This window comes from Eretmochelys imbricata, chromosome 16, assembly GCF_965152235.1.
Source record: "Eretmochelys imbricata isolate rEreImb1 chromosome 16, rEreImb1.hap1, whole genome shotgun sequence".
Lineage (NCBI taxonomy): Eukaryota > Metazoa > Chordata > Testudines > Cheloniidae > Eretmochelys > Eretmochelys imbricata.
The window spans coordinates 22,396,622-22,422,719 of NC_135587.1; the positions used below are offsets into that span (position 1 = coordinate 22,396,622).

Genomic DNA, 26,098 nt, shown 5'->3' on the forward strand with positions numbered 1-26,098 from the left:
TCTCTTTGTGTATTACGTCATATTATCCCCATTTTACAGAAAAGTGAGCTCTGGTGAAGTTACTTGCTGAGAGCCTCCGGTAAACTGAATCAGGTCTGAGCTAGCAAATAAGAGTTGCACATTCAAACCCTGTTTCTGGAACAGATTTACTAGGAGGCCTGGGGCAAGTCACTTAACCTTGCACAGCCAAATTCAGCAGCGGTATGCCAACAGTAACTTAGATTCCCTTGCACTCATGTAGTCTTCCTTAGACCTACCAATGTCCACACATTTGAAGCATAAGGGAGTCTCAGGAAGTGTAATTTACATGACAAAGAGCTGGGGGGAAAGCATAAATTAAAATAGTACTGACCTCTATTCACTTTCACATGGTTTGAGTGGGTTAAGTAGGTCTTAAGGAAACTAAACCTTTCTCCAAAGATCAGGGAAGTCCATTGACCTTAAGAATATGCTTTTACTGCAGAATTAACCTGGGCTCTTATTCGGGTGTTGTGCCTAACCCACCTCCCATCCACACACAAAAAACTCTGGCTCGAGTTTAGTGGTACATTCAGCCTGAGCTAGCTGGCCCATCCTAGGGTAGGCTGAAGGCTGGGTGAGGCTCTCATTTAGACTGGTAACCTGCCCACCCACTTTGCAGGAGGATGCAGGCTGAACCATTCAAGTGCTGATAGTCCTCCAGTGCTTGCCCACAATTCTCCCAGGGTACCCAGATGGACAGAAAAGTTCTTCACAATTCACTTGAAAAGAATCAAAGAGCAGCTCATCTTCCTGCAACACAAAGAACCATGGGATATGCCCCCCTGCCCCAATATAGTTGTAATGTATTTCTCTCTTTTCTTGTTATATTTTAATGGCCTTCAACCCAGCAATAAAGCTCACTGGTTGTTTGCTATGGGGGGATCTTTTCTGAACAAAACTTCTTTCTAAAAGATAATCAGAAGGGAGGAGAACAGCACTAATGCCATATTATGGGAGAAAGATTTGCAAAACCTTTCTGTGTATCTCTGTAGAGTTCTCAAGCTTTTCTTTACAGGGAATAATGTTCAGAAACTTGGACTAAAGAACTAATATTAATTACTGCTGTCCACTGTATGATAAACTGCAGACCTAGAGATTTCCCAAGCTAAACTGCTAAGCCAATTACTCTTCTTCCTCGCATAGTAGATATTTTCAGGCAGGGAGTGCCAGATGTGGTACCTGTTAAGTGAAAGTACAGAGTGTGATGTTTCACATGTGGGGCCCAGCACTTTCAGAAATGACTTACAGATGCTTCACACAGTATTCCTGGAAAACTCAGTCTAGGCAATGTACTAGTCTCACTCAGTTCAACCCTAATAATCACATTTATATGTGGTTACATGCAGGTGAACTGTGGACCAGAAAGCAAATATACATATAAACTCTCCATGCATTGGCTTCATATAGCTTGGGTTTACGTTCAGAGCTGTCTCAGATCTCATTCACTAACACACTGAAGGCCGGAGGTTCCTGACATGATGTGCTAATGCAGAATGCATTAGTGCTAACATGAAACTCCCTGACCCTCTTGGCTCAAAAGAGATGGGGAAAATAATCCCCAGACACTGGTTCATACCATGACTGTAGTTTGTGTATTTTAACATAGCGACTCTCAAGCTTTCAATTCAAACTATTCAGAGGTTTCCTCTTTAATCTTTATAAACGCCTTTGCTCACCAGTACATTTTCTTTAGCAGTCTGGAAAGTTCGTATAGCATTGCAGTTCCAGGAACACGCAAAGTATCTTCTCTGCAAAGTGTCCCGAGGTCTCCATTTTAGCTCCACAAAAACACATCCAGAGGTCTTTCCTCTCCCCTTGGCACTTTCTGAACACTCTATATCTCAGACATTATAAATAATGTGCCTTTGTTTTATTCTTTATCCTAGTCTGTTTGTTCATGCAACTTTGTCCTTTTCCGTTTCTTTTTTGATATGGTGGAACCCAAAATCAAATGAACGTAAGATTGACATATAAAAGCTGCCATTAACACAAGTCTGAAACATGCTGAATCTGGATGCTAAGAATTATACAGAGGAGAAAGTCATGTATCTGATAGGGTTTTCTATTTGCTCCTAGAGTATTCTGGGTAAATGAAGTTTGGGCACATAAACAGAGCTAGCATACCAATAGCCTCAAATTTAGCTAATCAGATCATATAATCTGTGAAATTACAATTTTATAAGCATTAAACAGGCTTTCAAAAAGCAAATGAACCTGGTTCACGACATGGTACAGCAAACATGATTTCCCACAGGACTGGTCTGTAACCAGATCACAAATACCGTCTCCATCATTCCAGTAACAGATAGAGGTGATGGAAATCGGAAGGGATTTGATACCGTAGATCAGATCATGGGTCTATTCTGTCCAGTCTTCTCACCTCATATTCAGGACAGATGAAAAACACCCATAATGCATTAGGACAATTACACATTGTTGAGAGCAGGGTTGGCAGAACACAAATCTCCTTGCAACTCTTCCCTCCACACATGGCAAGTGGCTCACAAACTCAAGCAGAGGCTCTGAAGCAGCGGAGAAGCAGAGCATCCCTTTCTCTTCCCCACTCCCCTTTTAATCTTTTAAACCAGGATTCATGGAGTGTTGAGCTGGTGTCTGCTCTGGAGACTGGGACACGCTATTCACAGAACAAGCAAAGCACAGGTGGTAGCTGAACAAGTGTCCACATCCTGACCTGCCTATGTACCAACTCCCTGGCCCTGTTGGGACCATCTCTCCCAAGGTGAGAAGGCATTCCAGTCTCCATAGCTCATTCATTCCTTGAGTTCTTTGCTGAAACCGACAAAGAGGTTGTCATTTGGGAAGGCATTTTTTGTGCTAGGGTTAAGGGTATTAAACTCACTTCATATAGGCCACCAAGGAATCAGCAAATGGTAGCAACGTTTGGTTGCTACTGACCTGCATTAGACTAGGCAGAGGAGCTCCTATTTTATATTCCCTGTTGTCAATTAGGGTAAAAAATTGATTCCAGCTGCACTGAAATTGTTTTCAGTGGAAAATACTCCAGGTTATAAAAATAAAAGAGATGCAAACAGCTTCTTCTCATAGATTACATACTTGAGAAACGGAATACGGGAACTACTGATACATGGAAGGCAACATTTCAAGGCCAGTCTCCCTACCAGGTTGCCAAGATTTCCTAACAAAAAACCGTATTAGATAACAGATTAAACAGGACGAAGGAAATGAAAACAATTCTTCACCATGGGAAAAAAGAAACCAAATAACCTCTGAAGGCAAACCTACTGTATCACACACATCTGAAGAGAGGAGCAAGGTGAATCAAAACACCGTGCTCAGACCTCTCTCTCCAGGTAACAGAGTATCAGTATGCCTCCTGCACTTTCAGAAGGGTTAAAGTGGTTAGATGTTTCCACTTTCAGTTGTTTGCTCTTTTTGAAACACTCACTGACATACTAGTGGTAGAAAGTGCCTGTTTGACAGCCCAGCAGGCTGAAGTCAGCTATTCCCTCTCCCATCTCCCCTCCGCCACGGAACTGGTGAAAAACGAGCAGCAGCTGTGCAAGCTTCCCACACAATCTTTCCCAGCGAGTGTGCCTCATTCCTGCTACGGAGAGACCACTTCCATAGAAATGAGAGGGGAGTTGAGTCTCCATAACCTGTTCAGTTCTTGGCAAGACTGCAAAGGCGGCGAGCAATTAGTGACAAATGTGACATGGAAAATGCCCATCGTTATTTTTCCCCTCACTATCCTGTTGGAGCCTTCCACATTACAACTCTCCCACCATCTCTGTCGAAATGGCCGTCCTTCCAGGATGTAATTCCTAGCCAGACAATGATTCTCCTTAAACCACCTGGAGGGTCAACACTTTTCAGTCCTCCAGCCGAACCTGCAAGCTGAGTGCAGCCTCTGCAGCATCCCTAGTCCGCAGGCTAAGAGATCACAGAGTCTACAGCTAGAGAACTGAACTACATTTTGAGAACTTTCAACGCAAATCAAAACAGTTACTGCAGCTTTAGCAATGATACAGGTATGACAGTTCTTATATATCCTGCTACTGCTTTTGGCTTAGGAGTTTTATCGTGAACTTTTACAATTAAAAAGACGATGATAAGATGTGTACCAGCTAAGCTATCTGTATAGATCAGCAACTATCTTCCCATCCCTTTAACTCCACCCAGCTATGCTGTTTCTGCCTTCAGCCACACAGTGTACTATATATCAGCTAGTGTATTGTCCTTAGGCCACCCCCATCAGCACAACCTACTGTACTGTGGTGCACACACAAAAAGGATGGAATCAAAGGCACTGGGGTAATTTTTTAGAATAAAGAATTAGTTACGCGTCTGATATAAGGTAGCCCTCTTGTAAGAAATTCTAAACAGGAAGTGAGAAATGCATTTAAATTAGAGTGATAGCAACCTGCATGGACCTGGCACAGTAATCAAAGAAAACAAATGATCAGTTACCATTGGGGCAGGGAAGTTTTTGTTGGGTTTTGTTTTTTAACCTGGACTGACTTTAGACAGACACATCTGGTGGAGGGTCTTCATTTTATGTGTATTGAAAGGTCCTCAATTACAACAGTGATAAGCATAATGTAAACATATAAACAAAATTAAATATACCTGAACAGTCCTAAATGCTACAGATAAGAGAGATATTTCAGAATGAATTTACAATGTAGTCACTGCATTGGGCTCTGCCTGGGATCCACAGATACCGTTGATTTGGAAAGTTAGTAGATTCCAAGGCCAGAAGGGACCATTGTGATGATCGAGTGTGACCTCCTGTATAAGGCAGGCCATAGAACTTCCCCAAAATAAAGTTAAAGCTGATGGCATCTAGTATAAATATTGTCTGAATAAAATCTGCTATACAAACTTGCTAATTTATTGGCCAATTTTGAATTAAGTTAAAAAAAATCTAAATTCTGGATCTTTCTGTGGTTTTCTGGCTGCATTTCTTATCCTCTTCACACTAAGGTGTGCTGGTTGGAAGGGGAGCTAGAACATGGCAAGAAGTGCTGCCCTCCCCCCAACTGAAATGTGCACACACACATTTTCTCTCTTTCTCGTAGCACCACATAAGGATGGTCAAATACACCCTCCTGTTTTTCCAGCAAATGCATCATGGAACATTACACTGCAGTTGAAAAGTTAGCAAAGTCAGAAAAACGAAACATTCTCCGGCTACATAACTTTAACGAAACAAGGAGGAAATATTTAATCAGACAGCTGTGAAAGCTGTGGAATATTCAAGATACGATTATAAAACCCTTATTTTGTTTTAAGCCAAATAAATCTTCTTACTTGGTACTCGTTACTGGATAACCTCCGTTTACATTTCTGGCATGCGGTCATGTTATTAACACATCCATTCTCCAAATGATCTGCAAGTTTCTTTCTCATCACCATTTGTCCACAGCCGGTATGGCAAGGGATTAAAGCATATTCACATAGGCTCTGATGGTCCTGAAAGTTGAAAGTTATAAACCAAGATGTAACCCTGCACAGATACGTGTGTCTACAAATGTCCTCCATTCTGCCTGCATGAATCTTCTTTGCACCATGTGGCCTCTGTGAATAGGCAAATTCCCCACCCCATTGTCTGACACACAGAACTGGGAGTGTGATTCCCGGCTTATGCTGATGTACTCGTACTAGCTCTTATTGAGCTAGTGCACTAAAAATAGAGGTGTAGCCGCGGTATCAGGGGTGGCAGCAGCACAGGCTAGACACCCCCAGCACAAACCTCACCCAGACCCCTTGGATCCCTACTCAGGGCAACTAGTCCATGGCCACCACTCCCCACTGCCCGTGCTACTATGGCGACACTAGTACTGTAGCTTGCATGAGTGTGTCCAGCTCCAAGTGTTGACATAGTCACAGCCAGGTTAATGTCCAAAACTCATCTCGTTCCTGGGGCTTTGTTTTATTCTTAATTTAAAACAACACACACAAAGTTGAGTGTGAGCTCTCTCCTGAGCTGGCTTTTAAGGGTCTTCCTTTGTCTCAGCACCAGCCTATCTCCTTGCCTTAGAGACTCCCTGACTTTTATCTTCTCTGGTCAGAGAGCAAATGAGCAATAATGAGATCAAACTGTTCTGGATGGCAAGATGAGCCAGCAGAATAGCCCAATCCCTCTATGCAGGGTACATGAAAGGACATCCTGTCACAGCCTCCAGTACACAACTTGGTCATGGTTCGTAACGGCGTTCAAAAGAATTCTTAAATTGAGTTTATTTATCACTATTTGAACTTCTCTCAGCTCATACAATGAAAATCAATTAAGTCTATTTAATTGTTGTCTATAGGGGAATATTTAATTGTTTACAAAATATAATGGAAACATTTCTACTGGCCTGAAGTTCTGTAAAATCTTATTTTACAAAAATCTAAATTTTGAGGCCAAATGTGATCAACAGCGTCCCTTTAACATTACCCTGATTATAACACCTCACTGCAACAATCGCAATGCATGGAGGAAAAGGGTGCAGAGTAGAAGATTTACGTCTACAATATAAATAGTTTGAACTACTGGAACTTTCAGTAATTATAATGGAGAATAACAATAATTTATAAGGGGCCTTGTGCCAAGGTCTCTATAAAATCCTGTAATGCTGCTCAGCTTTAAAACAATCGAGTGTTTTTGAATTTACAATCAACTTGGTTTAATTGTCTAAATCAAAAACTTTTTAGAGCCAGATCCTCCTCTGATGTAAATCAGTGTAGCTTTATTGATGTCAAAGGAACTATGCTGATTTCTACCAACAGAGAATCTGGCCCTAAATGTTCCATACTTATACAAAATGTTTATTGTCTAGACATTATGGCCCAGTCCGATAAGGTACCAGTGACTCCAGAGGAAGTTGGCACACTCAACACATCCCTAGATGTGCTCAGCACCTCACGGAATTGGGCCTTACACCTTATTTTCCTGATACTTCATCAAGCGTTGAAGCAGGAGTAAAACTAGTTTATTACAGTCTCTTTCACTGAAGCTCTCACACTGACCATGTCACAAATGATTTTTTTTTTTTTAAAGCAAGATAACTGTTCCAGCAGTGAACTCAGAAATGTCAATTTTAATCACATGCCTTGTTTTCAAATCCATTTTTCGGTGTATTCATGCTGAGAGAGGTCCTGGCACCTTTTGAACTCTCAGAACTATGGCACTGAGCAAAACGGGGTAGAGTTTTCTTTAAAGGAGAACAGACAAACGGAAAATGTGTGCAAAATTAGCAAATAAAGGAAAGATATGACAGCAGCATCTCTGCAGCTCCTCATATACAGAGACTGACTGCACACCACATTCCACTTCTAAACTGGGTGGAAAGAGGCCATTAGCTACAGCTCCATTTAACTACGAAGCCCTCTTTTGTCCTCAAGATTATGCAGAGAGGGTCAGCCCCCTCTGTGCTATTTACATATTGGCTTGAATTTTCTTTTATGATTGTTGTACATGTAGCAGATTCTGAAACACTATCTGTCTATTTCACCTTTATCATTTCACATGAGTATTTAAAGAAAGACTGTAACATTCAAAATAAACAGGAGTCAGACAGCTATGTTTTTCTTTCTAAGTCTATTTTCTGTTTCCCTTGTTGTGCCAATATCCCCATAAGCACTGCCTCCCAAATATTACTCTGGGAGATTTATTTTTCTTACAAAAACATAGGAAGCACATTGCTCCTAATAACAGTTTGGAGATCAGGGTATTATGGGCTTCATTGAGGGTTACTTACAAGGTCCTTGCCCATAATGTTATACTCAAACCTACTGGAAAACCTACAGCTGACACACGCATTTTTAGAGAGACAAGGTGGGTGGAGTCATGTCTTTTGTTGGACCAACTTCTGTTGGGGAGAGAGATAAGCTTTCAAGCCACACAGAACTCTTCTTCAGATCTGCAAAACTCATTCAGAGTGTGACTGTCAAACACAAGGTGGAACATACTGTTTAGCGTAAGTAGTTAACACATATTTCAAGGGACCATTCCAGGTGAATGTATTACCTCACCCACTTTGTCTCTCTAATGTCCTGGAACAGACACCGCTACACAAACTCACACACATGCATTTTTATAATGTGCGCTTCACCATCATTCAAAACATGTTGGGTCTGATCTAAACCCCATTGACATCAATGGGAAATTTTCACTGACTTTCATTCATCACTGGATCAAATCCTCAGCGGGTATAAATTACTATAACTCTTTTGAGCTTCAATGAAGCTTCACTGACTTACACCAGCTAAAGAGCTTGCTTCATTCTCTTTGTGACCCCAATACAGGAAAACACTTAAGCACATGCTTAACTTTAGGCATGTGCTTAAGACACACACATTTATTCATGTACATAAGTGCTTTGATGAATAAGGATGGACTGCAGAATCGGGTCCTAAATCCCCATGTTTTTCTAACATCACAGGAACATGCCTCCCTGACACAATGTTCATCCCCACTAGCAAAACCCCACTGCACACTTATGAGACACAATATGGAAGATGAAACTGTCATCTTTAAACTTACTTCAAAATTTTTCATGATACCAGACCAACTGCATCCAGGGGTCCCACAGTGCACTTTGAATTCAGAAATCTCTTTATTAATGGCAGCATCACTGAAAGCCTGGAAATTAACAACAAGATGGGCAGTCAAACACTGGTCAATAAAATGATCCAAACAGCAGCTATAAGATGGGAACAGGCTGGGACTTTATACCTTCATAAACCTTGATTTTTTTTCTTTTACGTTTAATCTTCTGCAAAAATATTATTTAGTTTAATGATGTCATAAATATAAAGGGAAGGGTAAACCCCTTTGAAATCCCTCCTGGCCAGGGGAAAGCTCCTCTCACCTGTAAAGGGTTAAGAAGCTAAAGGTAACCTCGCTGGCACCTGACCAAAATGAACAATGAGGAGACAAGATACTTTCAAAAGCTGGGAGGAGGGAGAGAAACAAAGGGTCTGTGTCTGTCGGTAGTTGTCTTGGCCGGGGATAGACCAGGAATGGAGTCTTAGAACTTTTAGTAAGTAATCTAGCTAGGTATGTGTTAGATTATGATTTCTTTAAATGGCTGAGAAAAGAATTGTGCTGAATAGAATAACTATTTCTGTCTGTGTATCTTTTTTGTAACTTAAGGTTTTGCCTAGAGGGGTTCTCTATGTTTCTGAATCTAATTATCCTGTAAGATATCTACCATCCTGATTTTACAGGGGGGATTTCTTTATTTCTATTTACTTCTATTTTTTATTAAAAGTCTTCTTGTAAAAAACTGAATGCTTTTTCATTGTTCTCAGATCCAACGGTTTGGGTCTGTGGTCACCTATGCAAATTGGTGAGGCTTTTTATCCAACATTTCCCAGGAAAGGGGGGGTGCAAGTGTTGGGAGGATTGTTCATTGTTCTTAAGATCCAAGGGTCTGGGTCTGTAGTCACCTAGGCAAATTGGTGAGGCTTTTTACCAAACCTTGTCCAGGAAGTGGGGTGCAGGGTTTTGGGAAGTATTCTGGGGGGAAAGACGCGTCCAAACAGCTCTTCCCCAGTAACCAGTATTAGTTTGGTGGTGGTAGCGGCCAGTCCAAGGACAACGGGGGGAATATTTTGTACCTTGGGGAAGTTTTTGACCTAAGCTGGTAAAGATAAGCTTAGGAGGTTTTTCATGCAGGTCCCCACATCTGTACCCTAGAGTTCAGAGTGGGGGAGGAACCTTGACAAATGAGTATACAGGAAAAGGCCAAAGGATTGTGAAATTCTATTATTTGTTTCTTATAGCTCAAAAATTAAATGATTTGAGGTGATTTTAATTTATTAAAAATAAAAATGTGCCCTTCCCAGTGAAAACTTTCAGTATAAAGTTTTTTCTTACTCAGAAACCTGAAAACAGGTGTATGCAAAGAATGTGCTGATGGAACCTTAACTATAGAGGGCCCTGCCTCATGCCACTCTAATGTATGCATTTAATTATTGGGGTCATTAACACCTCTTTTACCTGCTGCAGAGAGGATTTAAGACTCAACCTGAATGAGGAGCAGGAGGGGGTACACCCTCTCAAACTCAGGCTGTTTCCATTTAGTTTGCCTAGTGTCCTAGAGAAATCCAAACCATACACATGCATTTTTTCCAGCACTATACAGTATTTTCTTGCATTAACTGTGAAGAACCATGCAATAAATAAATAAAACATGAATCATTGCAGCCTTTTAATATCACATCTTGCACAAGCAAAATAGCCACAGTAGAACAGAGTAGCTCAGTGGTTTGAGCATTGGCCTGCTCAACCCAGGGTTGTGAGTTCAATGCTTGAGGGGGCCATTTAGGAATCTGGGGCAAAAATTGGGGATGGGTCCTGCTTTGAGCAGGGGGTTGGACTAGATGACCTCCTGAGGTCCCTTCCAATCCTGAGATTCTATGAAAGAGTTTCAACAAGTATTAGGAACACAATGCCTGGAAGACTGCAGATTCCCCACAGATCAAAATGTGGAAAATCCAGGGAAGGGAGTGCACAAATGAAACAGCTCATCACTGTACTGAGAATAATAAGAGGCTTTCCCTGCTTTCTAGAAAAAAATTACTCCTGTCAGCCTACAACTTCACTAAGAGACAGAGAAGGAAAAGTGGCACCAGTTCATCTACTTCTTCCCTCTTGATCACTATTTTCAAACAGTGCTCTATCGTGTCCAGGTTTAATTAACCCAAGAACAGGGCCTTCACCTCTTCCCTTTGGAAAGATCCTTAGAAAACAATATAGCAATAACAAAGTGCTAACCTGTGCATTATCCATGAGCCCAGCGAACAAAATTATTTGCTCATTTGGTACACCAATTAGAAGCAAAAAGTCACCAGTTCAAAATGAACTAAAGAGATCTGGGCTGTAAGACTGAAATGTCAAGAAACTGTGGAAAAGGGAAAATACTGAGGGGCTCATCCCTTATACTGTAGCAATTGGTTTTCATGCTGTAATTGTACTGTCCAAGCTGTGTTATAACCCATTTTTAAAAAACATGGTCCTTACACAACGTCTTTTTAGACTGGTTATAAGACAGGTATCATTACAAAAGAGGGAATATTGAAGTCAGCACCAGAATAGCAAGAGTGAAAGAGATATTCTGGAAGAATAAATATCTGATGAGAAAGGACATAAATCTGAAGACTACATTCCAACTCTTAAGAACTTACAGGTACATTTGGTCTGTGTGGTGGTCTGTGTTAAATTACGGCTGTGAAACATGGACATTCAAACAATCAATGATAAACTACAATCCTTTGAATTATGGTGAAAATTCTGAAAATATAATGGATAGCTCACGTAACCAAAAAAAAGTATTGGAGATTATTTGAACTCATCAAACACCAGTTAGAGATTTTATGAAAAGAAAGATTTGATTTGCAGGGCACATTTTAAGAGGTTCAGTGGGCAATGCATATTTACAGGCACTGGAAGAGAAAGCTGACCGCAGAAGAACATGAGGCAGAAAAAGATGACGTGGGATGGATGAGGTGGTAACCTGGGTGGATCAAAAGGTCTAGTCATCTACAATACGATTAGCAGAGGATCCTACAGAATGGGCTACCATGGCTGCAAACCTCCAGTAATGGAGATGCCATGTAAGAAGAAGATAAGATGGTTTAGTTCTGTCTATACAGGTCAAACCAATGTTAAAGAACTATAGTCAATTTCATCAAATAGTAACAATTACTGTTGTAAGAAGAGCAAGAGTACTTGTGGCACCTTAGAGACTGTTCTTTTTGCGGATACAGACTAACACGGCTGCTACTCTGAAACCCGAATTACTGTTGTGAGACTCATTTACATATAGATCTTTGTAATGATTAATATACCAGCAATGCATTGTCAGAACTTGAAAACATCCTTAAAATATCAGTAAACCGTAAAATTATTTGAATCCTTTCATTTTAGAAAAAAATCCATTTATATTATTTTACATATAAAGTATTTTTAGACTGCAATCATATTCAGTTCCTTTTTCTCTTTGCAGACTCTTCACCTTATCCAGCAAGCTTCCCTAAAAGGCAAACACTGACAGCGTTAATCTCTGAGCTGCAGGTAGAGACCCATTATCAGCTTTCATGTTCTTTTTGTTGTGGAGGGGAAGGGGAACTATTTATAAGCTTGAAACAAAAATCTGAAATGGTTCCTGTTCCGACATCCCTTTTCACTAATGCACTTGATTTATGACACTTTGATGATGATATAACTGGCAAAGTAGGACACAATCCTGCAACCACTGCTCATGCATGTACCTCATTCAAGTAAATGAGACTATTCACTTGAGTAAGGCTGCAGAATCGGGTTCCAAGCTTGTTAATATTGCTCAATGGCACATCGTCTAGAGAATTATTTTCTGCCTCTGCTTCCACTTATAACTTCTGCAAAGGAGTAGAGAGATATTTTCTTGCTTCCTCTGATGTTTCAGTTCCTTGGGCAAAATTACATCAAGACTAGCACCTCTGGGTCTAGCATTTTTACAGATGGGTATTGTGGAGCATCAGGAATTTTTGTGACTTAGCCAGGGTCAGTCAGTCAGTTAACAGTAGACCTGGAAACAGAACTCAGAAATTGTAACTCTTAGTTACTTGCTCTAGAACATTTACACTAAAAATCTTTATGCTTCAAGGCATAAAATGACCACTAGCTGGGGTTGGAAGGAATTCTCCCTTTTGGAAAAGAGCAGTGCAATTAGGCTTATGATGGGTGTTTTACACTTTGTCTCTGAAGCATATAGCATTAGCTGTGGTTGGAAACAGGATTCCAGACTTAATGGAAGACGGATGCTTTCTGGCATGGCTGTTCCATGTCTCTTAGATGAACAGTGTCCTCATAACTGTAATTATCTGATTAATTAGTTATATTTTCTTTGGTAGACTATTGGTTATATTATTACTGAACCTTGCAATGTCAGGTTTTTATACAGACAAACCAAACTTTATAAATGGGGGGAAATGAGTGGATTTAATCAGTACAAGCAACCTTTCAACAACTTCCTCCTTGAAAATGACATTAATTAGTTAACAAATAGTCACAGTCTTTTAAATATTCAAGAGTTCCAGTAAGACAAAAAAAATCATTTATCGGGATATAGGGATTTTTGCATTTTGTTGAACAAACAGATTTCATGCTGTTTGTTTTGACCTTACTTGTCTGGTATATGTTCTTACACGTACATGTATTTAAGCAAGAGAAGCAGTCTGTGCTTGGGTCTGTGTTGCATTGATGTCATAAATTGTCCTGTAGTGGTATGGAAATCAGCCATTGCTTGGAAACAGAACTAAAAATAAAAGCCTCAGTGGAATCTATTCCATGAAAAAAAAAACTAGAAAAACGAGAACACTTGTACCTTTGTCTGTACATTTAAAAATAGATGCTTACTGGACAGTTTTCAGTCTGCTTGTAATACATAATCCAGTCTATATTTTATAAAAAGATGATAGTTTGCAAACTGTATGTCCAGATTCTTAAGAACATAGTTTTTCAATAGTAACACTTACCATTTATAGTGTTTTTCATTTTCAAAGCATTTTACATTGACTAATAAACCATCAAACCACACCCAAAGATACATAAATACGAGTATCCCCATTTTACTTGCACAAGGGCACTGATCAAGTTATTGTCAAAAATGAAGTCAGAATTCAAGAGTTCCTGGCTCCCAGTCCCATACTCAGCCCTCTAGGCCATGCCACCCTCAACAGAAGTTCTATATACAAGCTGTAGTTGCATATATTTAAAGCAATCGTCTGAATTGCACAGGTGTGAATGAGTGCAGAATTTGGCCCCAGTTGCTTAATGTAGATTTTAATTCAATATTACAGTACAGTGCAATTCAATATAGTTACTTCTCTGAATCAACCAGCACTGGCTACTGAAGTCTTTCAGTCTAGTGCATAGCTGGAAAATGACCAAAACCAAAGAAAAGAAAAAGCAGGTTAACAACCCCACTGTGGATTTTTTACTACGTCAAAAAAAAAAACAACAACAACAACAACAAAAAACACAACTTCAGAATTTCCTGGCATTACAGAACAGATTATTATAAATGTATCTAACTTCAGAGGGACAGTCCTGGTGACACATGGGTTTCTCTAATGGCATGTGTGTCCTTTGTGCTTTCTGTTTCACTCTCACATTTGTTAATCATTATGGACACAGCTCAAGTAAAGAAGCTGTGAGTGAAAGAACTGCAAAGAGCAGGGGGTTCTCACCTCTTCTTTTTCCACCCAGGCCACTCCCTCAAATGATCATTCACTTGAACCACTAGCTCTCGCCCCCCCAGAACATCAATGGAAAGTCTTTCAACAGCAACACCAACACAGAACTTCCCCACCCTCACAAAAGGGCCTGATCCAGAGCCCAATGAAGTAAATGATAAGATTCCCATTGACATCACGGGGCTTTGAATCAAGTCCAAGGAGAGAGAAACAGTATCCTCTCTCTCTATTTCATTATATTATGGTTAACCATCTCTTCTCTATCATTCTGGCCAACTGACAGCAATAATGTTCATACCCTTAAATTGCACTAAATCTTTGGTTTGACTCTAATTCCGCAGCAAAAGCTCTTAATTGCCTTGACAGCTCTTTCATCTCAAGCATTCACATTTATGAAAACCAAATATATTGAAAAGCGAATAAAACTATTCACTAAGGGTGGAGGGCGCTGTGGAGGGGGATACCACAAGGCCAAAATACCCACCATATTCTGCATAAGGGATAACTTCCTTCTTAAGAGAAGGAAAGTCAGGCCTGAAGCAACCTGCCCCAGACCCGAATATACCTCAGAACTTGGAGGAAGTTCTGATCCAGAGCCAAATGTCACAGTTGTTCTCTTTTCTGCAATGAGTCCAAACCAAAATCCTGGACTTATTCTATGGGTCACGCTCAGCAGGTTCAAGGGGCAGGGTCCTGGCTGCGCCCGGCCTCCCACAATGGGGTCCCAGCGCGTCGTGGGGGTAGGATCCTGGCTGCTCCCCAGCCCCCTGTAGCAGGGTCTGGAGTCCAGGCAGCCGGCTGCCGCCCAGCCCACAGGTCTCAGAATCTGGGCAGCTGGCTGGCAGCAGGGCTCAGGGTCTGGGCAGCCGTCTACTGCCCAGCCCCCTGCGGCAGGGTCTGGGCAGCTGGCTGCTTCCTGGCCCACACACCAGGGCTCAGGGTCCTGGTACGGTCTGGGGTTAAGGTCCTGGATGCCCCACAGCCTCTGCGGCGAGGTCTGGGATCCAGGCAGCCGGCTACCATCTGGCACCATACAGTGGGGTCCGGGGTCCTGGTGGGGTCCACGGTCAGGGTCCTGGCTGCCCCCTACCCCAGCACGGTGGGGGTCGGGGTCAGAGTCTCCACGCAGCAGGGTCTGGGGTCGGGGTCCCTGCCCCCCGCCGCATGCCCAGCTCTCCGCACTTGGCCCCACTCTGTGGAGGGGTCTCTGGGTGGAGGGCACTGAGCATAGGGTTTGTGCAGGGGTTTAGGTGGGGGGCAATGTGTTTCTCAACCTGTGGCCCAGCTAACACTAAATAGGTTGAGAACCACTAGACTAAACCAAAATCTTAAGAGGGAAAACTCTTATTGCTGTGGGAAATCCCCGCAAGATACTGTTCAGGCTTGTGTCCCCATTTTATATAAAGTCAAATTTTATTAAAAAGTAACCTATCCTATCATCTTACTTATTCCATAAATCTCTTAACCATCTGATATACCTGTCACATTGGAAAACGCCTTTTATGGTTTAACAGTTGGGAGACAAAGTGAAGGGGAAAAGAAAAAGCAGTAATATTAAAATCTCAGGGGTATATATAACTTTAAAAATACATAGGCTATTGGATGCTTCCCGGCACCATTCAGATAAAACACACAGGGGCCATATTTTCTCTGCATTCTCTGCACAAGAAAAATGGAAGGCTTATAGACTTTTTAACAGTCGCTACTTGATGGAGAGGAACAGATGTCACTGAATCTCTGTCACATTCTCAAAAAATCAAACATCCTGCTAACGTGTAATTTACAGAGCAGTCAGTTCCATGCCAGAGGATGCAAACACAAATGATATTCTGAAATTACTTAAAAAACCCCCTGACAATGCTTAGACGAGTCTCATGTCTTAGCCTGGGTCCCTTCCAAATCAAGTTTTTAATTTAACGAACAATTTTGGAAAAAGAAATCCAACATTGCATCTTTTATAACTCCAGTCATGGAAAGAACAAGAAAAAAAAATCACATTTGTATTTTAAATACTTTTGATCTTGTTTCAACATCACAAAAGTTGTTCCCGGGACTTAGGCAATTCAAACCTAAATCAGGGGGATCTTAATACACCCACTCAGAGAAGGAAAATTAACCAGTGCCAGTCCCCATGACTTTTTTCAGGGATGGGTCCAATTCTGCTCTCATTTACCCCCTTGTGACTGCACTGAGGATAACGGTGTTCAGAATAAGAATCTGGCTTGAGAACTGGGCCCCACATTCTTATTTCCAGCCAGCATATGACCATATATTGCATGGGTGTAAATGAGAGCTAAATCTGGCCCAAGCCTTTTACAGTCAATTCTAGCCGGTTCCTAAGCAGCTGCTGATGGTCCCTATAGAGTGGAATCACTACAGTTATACTGCACAAGGAGGGCAAGATGTGGGGGAGCCAGGTGGGGATGTGCACCCACGGCACAGGGTAGAAGCCTGTGCCAGGCGAGCCCCCTGCGTAGCAGTGTGTAGGAGGCGGCAGCGGGTATAGGGGGATGCCCTCAGATCCTCCAGCTGAATTCAATAAATCATGCAGCTGCTCAGTACCTCTCAGTTAGCTGTAGCACACCGAGGGTCATCAAACAAAGGGGGCAAAGAATCAGCCCAGGAGGCCAAAGGTTACCTCAGTAACAGATCATGGAATAAGCTATTGTTGTTGTGTGGAAAACTTATTTCTCATATACATACATAAGCAAACTAATAGTATGCGGGAGCAAAGTCTGACAAAGACACAGGAGAGGTGGAGGGGAGGGCCTTGATAAGGGACAAATGAGCAAACCTGCTAAGGAGTCTATTATTCACAGTAAGAAAAGGAGTACTTGTGGCACCTTAGAGACTAACAAATTCACACTGTTTACAAACCCCAGCCCTGCAAGCTGATTCACAAGCAGAGTCCTCAAGTCTGTGTGAAGCCCCACTGAACTTCCGCAGGCCTCTGTGCAGGCGTTAGGGTCTGCCCCTGTGGATCAGCTGACAAGACTGGTGCCTTGGTCACCACATCCCACCTACAGTTTTACAGAAAGTCCCACTAACGGTTTTATAGAAGTCCCACACTACAGAAATCCCGAGGTTTTCACAGAATTGATGAGTATCGTGAGCAGTACAAAACGGTTTTGTTTGTACTTATGCTTATACCTGGGCCCCCTGTACTCTGCAATACTGTAGCTCTGGGGATTTGCTGCAGAATTGGACATTTTCCCAAGATCCTACAGAATTCAATATTTTATCTCAAAATTATCATTTTATGGGTGCCTTGTGCCCAGTACTTTGTTTTCTTTTTCCTTTCCCCACTGAGACCTAGCTGTAGATGCCTTTTGCTCCACATCATTCTCCACGAGGGAGACTTAGTTGGATTACCAAGCATGCTTTCTTGCACTGTTCCATGAAACCAGGGAGTAGGGGATTTGGGAGAAAGAGCCAAGGTCCAGTTTGTAGCCACAGTGTAGGGGAGTGAACTGGTCCCCATGGAGAATAGTGCAGCAGCTGTTATCTGAGGAGTTGAACCACTGATGCCAGCTGAGAGCTCCCCAACTCCCTGGGACACATGAGGGAAAGGAGATTCTGAGCCAAGCTGTTCTGAGAACATTTCAGGAGCCAAAACCCAAAATATAGTGAAAATATTCATCATCAAAAATATTCTTAATTAAAACCCCCCTGAAAATTTGTCAGTGAATATTTTTGTCTGATTACTTTCAACAATGAGTTTTTTGTGATGTTCTCCAGGCCCCCTGGCTCCCACGGTGTTCTCCGGGCAACACAGCTAGCCAGTCTTGTCTATTCTACTCTTTTCTATATAGGTTCTTGTACCACACTCCTCACCGTATTATCTGAGCCGCCTTCCAGAAGTGTATTAGGTAACGTAACTAACATCTGTCCTGCGAGGTTTGTTCTCATCCTCTCCCCAGAGGGAGAAGCGTATGCATTGGTGTGTTTTGGTTTGGCACTGGTTTTTTTTCATATGTAAACATATCTGTTGCTATGTGTTTTTATTAGAGAAGGCAGGTGAAAGAAAGGCACCTTGCACTTGGAACAGAGAGTTGGGAGGTAAGTGATGGTCCTTAGTTCTTGTGGGAGTTCATTTCAGAGTTCTGGATCAGCTCCAGATAAAGTTTAGTCTCCCACCTACATTTCGGCCTCCTTCTGTTCCCTGGCTGGCTTTGGTTAAGGCATGGATACGTTTTTGTACAGTGCCTAGCACAATGGGGCACTGAGCTGGCTGAGGTCTGTAGGTGAGACCAAAATATGATGTTAAGCAATAACAACAATAATTGAGGTGGTGTGTTTGGGAGTGGGAAGATGGGAATGAAGAGTATTTCATGCCCATAGAATAAGTTAACTTTGCAGCAGATTTTAGGGCTTCTTGGTGCAGAACTTGCTGGAGTTCACAAGGTGCTACTGACATCCAAACGCTTTTTGGATCAAGAATTGAGGAAACGTCCAGGATGTTAAGGTATCTAGGTTAATATGCACAACTGCGGAATGAGCTACCATCACTTTCTTTACTATTCCCTCTTCTAAAAAATAATACTTCAATGACTCTAGCATTAGCCCAGAGAGACAAATGAAACATCAATACAAACACGATTACATACCCTTTCTTCTGCCAGTAAGCTTCCTTCATTTACTGTTCCAGGATCCTCTGCATTACATTTCTGACAAACTGGGTTTTTGTTGTTTCTGGTGGAAAAAAATTAATAAAAAAAATTATTTGTGAACTGTAGTTAAGAGAGCCTCTGTTTCAAGAATGACAAATTAAAAAAAACCAACAGAAGTATGACTTTCAGCTCAAGGTCAACCCAGTTTATGGTAAAAGGGCCAAATCTTGGTCCCATTGAAAGTCCACAATTTTTAAGCATCTATCTGCAAAATCTGAACCATCATGATTATTGTGCTCTACAAAGCCAGCAATGCTGGGAATCTGCTTCTCTCAGTGAGGTAGGCACTAACTCCATGTAGTGTACAATAACCTGAAATCTGAAGTCTTTTAACACAGAAGTGATATCCTTTCTTCTCTGGTAGGTGGCTAGGTTTTTAATTGCCAGGATATATCTCAGGGCTCAATCGTCTCTTCATTCACACAGGCCACCACTGTTGTGTTGACTTGTAAAACTGGCTATTGTGTGTTCACATGAAGGGCAATGGCATAGCTGGTGCTGGAGTGAACGCTAAAGTGGCATCATCATACTTTCCAGTTAGAAGGATCACACTGCCACAAAATGCTTTGGTTTTAATTTAACATATTTCTTAAATTAGCATTTATACTTGTGCAATTAAAGGGAAAAACCAACGCTTTTCAGGAAGAGGTAAGCACTTTTGTGATGCTGCAATTACCATCCAGCTGAGTCATGTATTAGCTCAGCAGGTTTGCTTGGTTCAGTTTCCAGCTACATTACAAGGTTGTCACGAGAAGATATAAACGCACAGAGCAAATTTTGTTCTTACTTTCAGGAGTGCAAGTCCTGAGTGACTCCACTGACTGCAGCAGTTACTCTGGATTTACACCAGTGTGAGCAAACAGAATTTAGCCTAGTAGGCCAAATGCATTCTGTGTAAACTGCCATTACATCGTAATGCTTTGACCTGCCAGTCACATGTGGCTGGCTGACCGACTCAGCTTTTTGTTACAGTTTAATCAGGATATATAATTAAGGCTTGTCCACACTGGCAATTTACTGCACTGCTACTTTCTGGCTCAGGGGTGTGAAACGCCCCCCCCGAGTGCAGCAAGTTTCAGCGCTGTAAAGCGCCAGAGTGGACAATGCACCAGCACTGGGAGCTGCGCCCCTCATGGAGGTGGTTTACTTAGAGCGCTTAGAGAGCTCTCTCCCAGCACTGCACCACGACCACACAAGGCACGGCAGCACTTTAGCATTGTCAGCGTAGACTAGCCCTTAAGGAGGAGACGGGAGAAGCAGCTAACCAATTAAGAACAATATCCATCTATCTCCAAGCAAAAGGGCTGCGATTGTTCTGAGGGTTGGCTCCTCGCTAGGCACTGACCCAGATTTTACATCGTGCACTTTATAATGTTCTAAAATAATAACATTTTAAACTTCCATAGCACCTCTCATCCAAGAATTGCAAAGCATTTTACACATATTAAAGTCACTTCACATTAGCCTTCCTATGAGCTCTCCCTTTTAGACTGGGAAGGGAAACTGAAATATAGAAACTGGCTTCAAAGAGAAACTGCAGAGCTACAATTCATTTGCAAATTTAACATCATCAATTTGGGCTTGAATAGGGACTGGGAGTGGCTGGCTCACTACAAAAGCAATTTCTGCTCTCTTGGTATTGACACCTCCTCATCAATTTATTGGGAGTGGACCACATCCACCCTGACTGAATTGGCCTTGTTATTACTGATTCTCCACTTGTAAGGTCACTCCCTTCTCTTTATGTACCAGTATATTTATGCTTGTTATCTGTAATTTTCACTCCATGCATCTGAAGAAGTGGGGTTTTTACCCACAAAAGCTTATGCCCAAATCAATCTGTTAGTTTTTAAGGTGCCACCGGACTCCTCATTGTTTTTGTGGATACAGACTTACACGGCTACTCCCTGATACTTGAAGTATAGAGAGGTAATTTGCCTAGGGTTATACAGCAAGACAACAGCAGAGCCAAGAGGAGAACCTAGGAATCCTGATCACTACACCACACTCAAAGCCTAGAGACATACATCCTGAAAATAATCCCACTGTAAGGAAGTATACATGGATGATAAAATTACTACTATCAACATCCCAGATACTCTCAAACTCTACTCTAGCACTTTCTCTCTATTTAGTAGATTATCACAACAGATCATCCTACTAGGTTTGCAGCTACAGAATCAGCCACTTGAAATCTTTCAGTCTTCTTGGCAGAAATGCATTATCACGTGGTCCCCTGTTGAAAGAACTTACCGTACAACCCATGACAGGCAAGCCGAGCAGTATCTATGCCCGCATAGCGTTTGCTGGGCTTTCTTCAAGACGTTATTACAGCTGCTACACAGGTATTTGGGATCGGGCACATTCTCACAGATGCTGGTGGGATAACCAAAGGGAAATTCGTTTTCATCAGGAGATGAGTCAGGGCCATCCGGAGAGACTCTGTCTGCCCTCTCAGCCATCTGAAGTGAACTGCTGTGAAAGATGTGGAACACACTAACTGCTGAAACAAGCAGACACCCGCTCCGGTAGATGTGAAATAATACATTGAGCATCAAAGTCCACAAGGCAACTTCAAACCTTGTGTAGTAATCTAGCGATCGGTTTAATTAAATCTGTAGCTGACATGTGTGACTAAGTGTCACGGTGGGATTTGACTAGGTACCAGCAGGAAATTACTGTACAGATTTAAAATTCCCCTGAATCACAAAATGAAAACAGATACACTATAATCAAGAGGAAGCTGAGGGGCTTTGCATAGTTTTCAGGTTTGTTTTCAGGGCAAAGTAAATATGTCTGTTCTTTTTAGAACTATACCACCATTGGTCAATATTGCACAGCAGAATTATTTCCTGTAGAGTAAATCCCCAGTCTCAAGAACTCTAGTTCCCATTTCACCCAAAGCTTGTCCATGATTGCATTTTACAGATGTGGAAACTCCAGAACAGAGAGGTGTAGTGACTTTCCCACAGTCACAAAGAAAGATAGAGGCAAAGCCAGGAAAATATAAGTCCACTAACTAATGACATGCTCTAGCCACTAGACACATAGGGCCTGATTTGTTGAGCACCTCCAGCTCTCCCTCTGTAGTTAATGGACACTGTGAAAATCAGGCCAACACTGCCTCTGGAGGACTCAAGAACCATTTGGAAAATTCAGGGTTTTATTACATATAGAACCTGAACAAATATAATTCATAATTGTACCCTTATGAATCACATTTTTCTCATGACAGCACTAACACAGAAGTACCCGTCCTGGTACCAATGGTGACATTAGCAGAAAACTGTTATTAACTAATAATCTGAAAAAACAGAATCAATGTTCATGTTAGCTCAGAGAACAGAATGCAATTTTTTCCTGCCCTAAAAACCCACACAGGCTCTGATCAGCCAGGAACCTAGAGGAATATAATACTGTACAATTATAAGGCCATCTTCTAGACATGCTGCACATTTTTCTGTGGTGATCAGTGCCCTAGATTAGATATCCTGTAATTCTTGTGCAGGAAAGTCTCCATTGACTTCAGTGGGACTTTTGCTTGTGTAAACAGCTGTAAGATTATACTGTTTTCTTTTCTCTGTGGTACCTTGCATACATATTGTATCCCTAAATGTGTTACGTCAGTAAAGATTAATACAAAACTCCTAAGAGAGGGAGGGAGATTCTAACAGGCCTAGGCATCAAAAAGTTATTTTCAGTTAAGATTTGAAATAAGATGAAAAGTCAACAAGCTCGAGAAATAAAAGAAGGGTGTTCCAGATAGTAGAAACTGCAGAGAAGAAGATTCTTGCACCAACAGTGGTCAGAAAATACACAGGGGCATTCAGGAGTGTTTAACTCAGCCAAGATGTTTTTGGAACCTACTACTAAGGAGGCCAGCTAGCTACATTCTCAAATACCTCCAAGTCAATGGCTTGCCTTTGCTGGATACCAGCTGCATTATTATTGGGTGGTTGTCCAAAGCCTCCATCGATTTCCCTCCCCCCAGGGTCTCATATAATAAAGGCACTACCTAAAGAACGTATAACCGAAACCATTATTGGCTCCTATACATGCTATAAAGGTGGCTTTACAAGTTCTGCACAAGGCTTTTCCCTGATAGGGAATGGGGTGGATTATTTCAGTCGGTGGGCCTGAAAAACCCCCTACTGACTTTAGTGTAAGGAGGAAGCCAGCTCTCCCTCTCTCTCTGTGCAATGACCTATCGGAAGACACGTGTTTCCAGGGGGGACGACAGAGCGGAAGGCCAGAAGGGAATGGGATCTCCAGACCTAGCCTGGCCTCCCGGATATCGCAGGCCACCGACACCCCCCGGCCCCTGCCCGCTAAACCCAAACCAGCTCAGGCCCAGCAGGGCTGAGGCCGAGCGCTGGGGAAGCAGGATGGGCTGTGGTGGGGGCTCAGGGGGTCGAGGTGGCCCATGCCCAGAGGGGTTGGGGGGAGGGCAGCGGGGGGTCCTGAGGTCTCTGACCTGCGGGGACGGGGTCCCTGACCCGCGATGGGGGAGATCGGGGGGGTGGGCGAGATTTCTGGCCCACGCTCGGCTGCGAGGCCCTGGGGTCCCTGGCCCAAGCCCAGCCTGGAGGGGGTGGGGATCCCGGCCCGGCCGCCACCTTACCTGAGCCCCAGGCTGCTGCAGGGAGCCCGCCCGCCGCGCAGCTGTCCCTGGCCGGGGCCCGGTCTGAGCTGCCGCCTGCCGCTGCGGCGCTTCCCTCCCCTGGCAGCCCGGGGCCAGAGCTGGCGGCAGCAAGAGGCCGAGGCCGAGGCCGGCTCTTTGTTCAACCACAAAGAGAAACCAGAGCCAGGGCCTGAAATCCCCGGGGGGCGGGAGGGAGTCATAGGGATCGCCGGGGGGGGAGGGGGGCGCTGGGGAGCTCTCAGGGATCCTGGGGGGGAAGTCCTGGTGTGGGGGCTGGGGGAGCTCACAGGGGTCCCCGGGGGGGGGCCGCTGGGGGAGCTCACAGGGATCCCCAGTGGGGGCTGGGGGGGGCTCACGGGGATTCCCGGTGTGGTGGTGGGGGGCCTCACAGGGATTCCCGGTGTGGGGGCTGGGGGAGCTCACAGGGATCCCCGGTGTGGGGGCTGGGGGAGCTCACAGGGATCCCCAGTGGGGGCTGGGGGGGCTCACAGGGATCCCCGGTGTGTGTGATGGTGGGGGGTTGGGGAGGCTCACAGGGATCCCCAATGTGGGTGGAGGGTTTGGGGGTGCTCACAAGGATCCCCAAGGTGGGGGGGGGATTGGGGGAGCTCACAGGGATCATCAATGTGGGTGGGGGGGTTGGGAGAGCTCACAGGGATCCCCAGTGTGTGGGGGGCTGGGGGTGTTCAGAGGGTTCCCCGGTGGGGAGGGGCCTGGGGAGCTCACAGGGGATCCGCAGTGTCTGTGTGGGGACTGGAGGAATGCATAGGGGATCTCCAGTGTGTGTGGATGGCAGTGTGTGGGGGTGGGTGAACTTCACAGGAATCCCCAATGTGTGTGAATGGCTGGGGGAGGTCACAGGGATCCCCAATGTTTGTGGATGGCTGGGGGTAGCTCATAGGGACTCTCCAATGTGTCTGCGTGGCAGCGTGGGTGGGTGGATGAACCTCAGCCGGATCTCCGTGGGGGGGACCTCACATAGATCTGCAGTACGTGGGGGTGCTGGGAGAGTTCACAGGGATCCCCAGTGTTTGTGGGGGGGAGGTTGAGGGAGCACCTGGGGAGTTCACAGGGGATCCACAATGTCTGTGTGGGGGCTGGAGGAGCACACAGGGGATCTCCAATGTGTGGATGGCAGTGTGTGGGGGTGGGTGAAGGTCACAGGGATCCCCAGTGTTTGTGGATGGCAGTGTAGGTGGGTGGGTGAACCTCACAGGGATCTCCGGTGGTGGGGGGGGAGGGCTCACATAGATCTGCAGTATGTGAGGGGCCTGGGGGAGCTCACAGGGACCATCTCTGACCTGTGTTTGTCTAATTTATTCTTAAAATCCTCCACAACCTCCCTTGGAGCCTATTCCAGAACTTAACTGCCCTTATAGTTATAAGATAAAATACATTACCTTACCCACCTCGTCTTTTTAATATCCTTGGACCAACAGGGCTCCAACACTACAAACAACTTCTAGATAGAACACTCTTGCTAATATCTAGCTTAAATCTTCCTTGCTGCATATTAAGCCCATTGCTTCTTGTCCTACCTCCAGCAGACATGGCAATTAATCACCAACCTCCTTATAACAGCCCTGAGCATATTTGAAGACAATCGTGTCCTCCCTGGGTCACGTTTTCTCAAAACTAAACATGCCCAGTTTTTTTCCTTTACCATTTTTCCTCATAGATCAAGTTTTCTGAAGCTTTTATTGTTTTTGTTCCTCTCCCCTGGACTCTCTCCAACTTGTCCCCATCGTTCCTAAAGTGCAGCACCCAGAATTGGACACAGTACTCCAGCTGAGACCTCACCAGTGTTGAGTAGAGCAGGACAATTACCTACTGTCTTACATATGACATGCCTTTGAATACACCTGAATGACTCTAGCCTTTTTTGCAACTGCCTCCTATTTTTGCCTCTCAGTTTGTACTGCACTAGAGTCCCCAGATTCTTTTCAGTGATTTCATTTAGACCACGTACTTCGGAAGGTTTCTTCATAAGAAGGGAGTTCTCTTCCCCCGCCCCCTGAGGACAAGTTGAGAGAACAATCGAAGTGGGAGTTGAGAGCACTCCATACTTAGCAGGACTGGACCCTTACAGAGAAAGGTGCAAGTACTGCATCGGACCAGTGGTCCATCTAGCCCAGTCCTGCCCAAAAGTACTTCTTTGATTCTGCTTGTATTTTCTGTACTGCTTTATAGAAAGGCTGAAAGAAACATTTAGGTAAGATCTTGAACTTCCTGCCTCTCACCTTCCCCCCACCCCATGTGATAAAACAGTTCTATTAATGTGTTTTATGAAGAGCTCAGAAATATTCATCAACTCCACTCACATGGCTGTTGTGTGACTCAGCTCTTTGGTTGCCTGCACAATATAGTAATGTTCTTTTTTCAAGTGTTCTATCACATCTGTGGTACAGGCAAGAGAAAAGGTTTCCAAAAATCTTTCCATTAAACTCCCACCTCCCTGTCTTAATAGATAATGTCAAGTAATATAGGAAAAAATAGTATTTGTCATCATTTGGGAGATATGTTCTCTAGATTTCAAAAGAGTAGTTTAGTTTAA

General features: G+C 43.4%; 1 protein-coding gene across 2 annotated transcripts in view; it reads right to left on the reverse strand.

The window, feature by feature from the left end:
• Positions 1–26,098, reverse strand: part of TRAF1 (TNF receptor associated factor 1) — a 57,056-nt gene that overhangs the window by 10,471 nt on the left and 20,487 nt on the right. The window contains exons 6-9 of one of the 2 annotated variants that reach the window (XM_077835613.1): positions 21,156–21,377; positions 18,840–18,924; positions 8,534–8,632; positions 5,314–5,475 (exon numbers count right to left, since the gene is read on the reverse strand). In XM_077835613.1, coding sequence (XP_077691739.1) covers positions 5,314–5,475; positions 8,534–8,632; positions 18,840–18,924; positions 21,156–21,377 — 568 coding nt within the window. Of the gene's footprint in view, positions 1–5,313; positions 5,476–8,533; positions 8,633–18,839; positions 18,925–21,155; positions 21,378–26,098 lie in introns of those variants that run through there. The other variant, XM_077835612.1, reaches the window with a different exon arrangement.